The following is a 2,581-nucleotide window of genomic DNA, read 5'->3' on the forward strand; positions in this document are numbered from 1 at the left end:
GGCTCACCATGAGATTCGCACGCTACTCGAGCGTGCGGCAGCACAGTAGGCAGATAGCTCATTGTCTCGGTGATGTGAGCTCGACACTAGCCGGCGCACGCCCTCGGAGCACCCCAGCAGGGACGCCTCAGTCCACCAGGAGCCACAAGGAGGTAGGCAGCGTGCCGCGGTCCTGGTGCGTCAGCATCTCGGCCGCAACCGTGATGCACGCAACACCCTCGACGCCCATAGGCGTACTTATAACAACTCAAGAGAGGGAACTAGCTACGGCTATCACCCCCATCGGGGCGGATGCTACGACAGTGGCGAGGATCAAAGCCCGAGCCCTGGCATGTCTAGGCCTTAGGCCTTTAGCCGACACATCCTCGACGTTGTCTTCCCACCATGGTACCGACCACCAACCGACATCCTGAAGTACTCTGGGGAAATGAACCCCAGACTATGGCTTGAGAATTATTGGCTTGCCTACCAAGCCGGTGGTGTGAATAATGTCAATTTCATTATCCGCAACCTTCCATTGTTCTTGGCCGATTCAGCACGAACATGGTTGGAACACCTTCCGTCCAACAGAATCCAAAGTTAGGCAGACTTGAAGGAGATCTTCATGGGGGACTTCTAGGGCACATACAAGCGCCATGAGAACCCGTGGGACCTCAAGAACTACCGACAGAAGGCTGGTGAGACCCTCCGTGGGTACATCCGGCGTTTCTCTCGGCAGTGCAATGACCTACCTAACATCGCCGACGCCGACGTTATAGGAGCTTTCTTGTCTGGGACCACCTACGAGTCTCTGGTTCACAAGCTAGGACGCAAGGGCCCACGAACCACCAAGGAACTCCTAAATATCGCCACCAGCCACTCCTCGAGCGAAGAAGCGGTCGGAGCGATCTTCGACCACCTCAAAGGCAAGACGAGAAGAGACGAGGATGCCGACGAAGGCGCCTCCAATCATCCTACCAAAAAGAAGAACAAGCAATGGTGTGAGGGCTCGCTCGTGGCCACCGCTGACCGCAGGAGTGGTCAGAAGCCCGTGGAGGGCACTCCAAACCACTTCGAGAAACTACTCAAGGGACCATGCCCGAGCCATGCCTTTCCCGTTAAGCATCTGTGCAAGGACTGTGGCCTCATGAGGTGGTTCTTGTCCAGAGGCTCGAACAAAGGGGAGCACGAGAAGGACCCTGACCCAACCACGGATGACACCGAGGGGAAAGATGATGGCTTTCTGACACCGGATGGCTGCCTCACAATCTTCGGAGGGTCAGCGGCCTATGACTCCAAGCACCACCAGAGGTCACACGCCACAAGGTCTATACGACTGAACCGACCATGCCTGCCTTCCTTCGGTGGTCAGAGTCTGCCATAACCTTTGACCGAACCAACCACCTAGAGAGTGTCCCTCAACCGGGAAGATATCCGCTCGTGGTTGACCCGATCATCGGTACAAAGTGGCTCACCAAGGTACTGATAGATGGGGTCAGCAGCCTCAACATCATGTACGCCAAGATGCTCGACGCCATGGGCATCGACCGAGCGCGTGACCGACCGATCGGAGCACCTTTTCCATGGCGTCATGCCTAGAAAGCAGGCCATGCCACTTGGGCAGGTCGATCGGTCCATCACCTTCGGGGGACCATCCAACTATAGGACAGAGACCCTCACCTTTGAAAAGGTTAGGTTCCATGGAACCTACCGCGCCATCCTGGGACGACCATGCTACGCGAAGTTCATGATTGTCCCAAACTACACCTACCTCAAGCTGAAGATGACGGGCCCAGGCAGGGTCATCACCGTCGGCACCTCCTTTCAGCGCGCCTACGAGTGTGAAGTCAAGTGCTGCGATCACGTCGCAGCGATCGTCGCCTCTAGAGAGCTCGCGGCCCTCAGGCAGGAGGTCGTCGAAGAGGCACCTAACCCCAAGTGGTCAACCAGATCCTTTGAGCCAGCGGAAGGCTCTAAGGAGGTCCTCATAGACCCCGGGAGCACCGAGGGCAAAATGGTGCACATTGGTACCACGCTTTCCTCCAAATAGGAAAGCGTGCTCGTCAGCTTCCTCCACACCAACAGAGAAATCTTTGTGTGGAAACCCTCGGACATGCTAGGCATCCAAGGGAAGTCGCTGAGCATGCCTTAAAGATCCACCTAGGCTCCAAGTCAGTGAAACAACGCCTACATCGCTTCGACGAAGGGAAACGCCGGACCATGGGTGAGGAGATCGCAAAGCTTTTGGCGATCGAATTCATCAAGTGTACCACCCGGAGTGGTTAGCCAATCTCGTTCTTGTACGAAAGAAGAGTGGAAAATGAAGGATGTGTGTTGACTACACGGGTCTCAATAAAGCATGCCCAAAGGATACGTTTCCTTTGCCGCGCATAGACCAAATAGTTGACTCTACCTTGGGTGTGCGAAACCCTCTGCTTCCTTGATGCGTACTCCAGGTACCATCAAATCACGATGAAAGAATCTGATTAGCTCGTGACATCTTTCATCACCCCTTCGGATCATTCTGCTAAGTCACAATGTTGTTCGGTCTAAAGAACGCTGGGGCCACATACCAGCGTTGTATGCTCAAGTGTTTCGGGGA

The 2,581-nt window shown here is 55.2% G+C and overlaps 1 protein-coding gene across 1 annotated transcript; it reads left to right on the forward strand.

The window, feature by feature from the left end:
* The first annotated feature begins 1,570 nt into the window (after positions 1–1,570).
* Positions 1,571–2,029, forward strand: LOC136466190 (uncharacterized). The gene has a single exon (XM_066464627.1). It carries the CDS (start codon positions 1,571–1,573, stop codon positions 2,027–2,029), a length of 459 nt encoding a protein of 152 aa, XP_066320724.1.
* The last annotated feature ends 552 nt before the right edge of the window (positions 2,030–2,581 follow it).

This window comes from Miscanthus floridulus, chromosome 7, assembly GCF_019320115.1.
Source record: "Miscanthus floridulus cultivar M001 chromosome 7, ASM1932011v1, whole genome shotgun sequence".
In the NCBI taxonomy this organism is placed as follows: domain Eukaryota; kingdom Viridiplantae; phylum Streptophyta; class Magnoliopsida; order Poales; family Poaceae; genus Miscanthus; species Miscanthus floridulus.

What these genes read in the sequence shown, in the direction of transcription:
- LOC136466190 (XM_066464627.1), top strand. Translation starts at nt 1,571, where the DNA reads ATGCCTAGAAAGCAGGCCATGCCACTTGGGCAGGTCGATCGGTCCATC.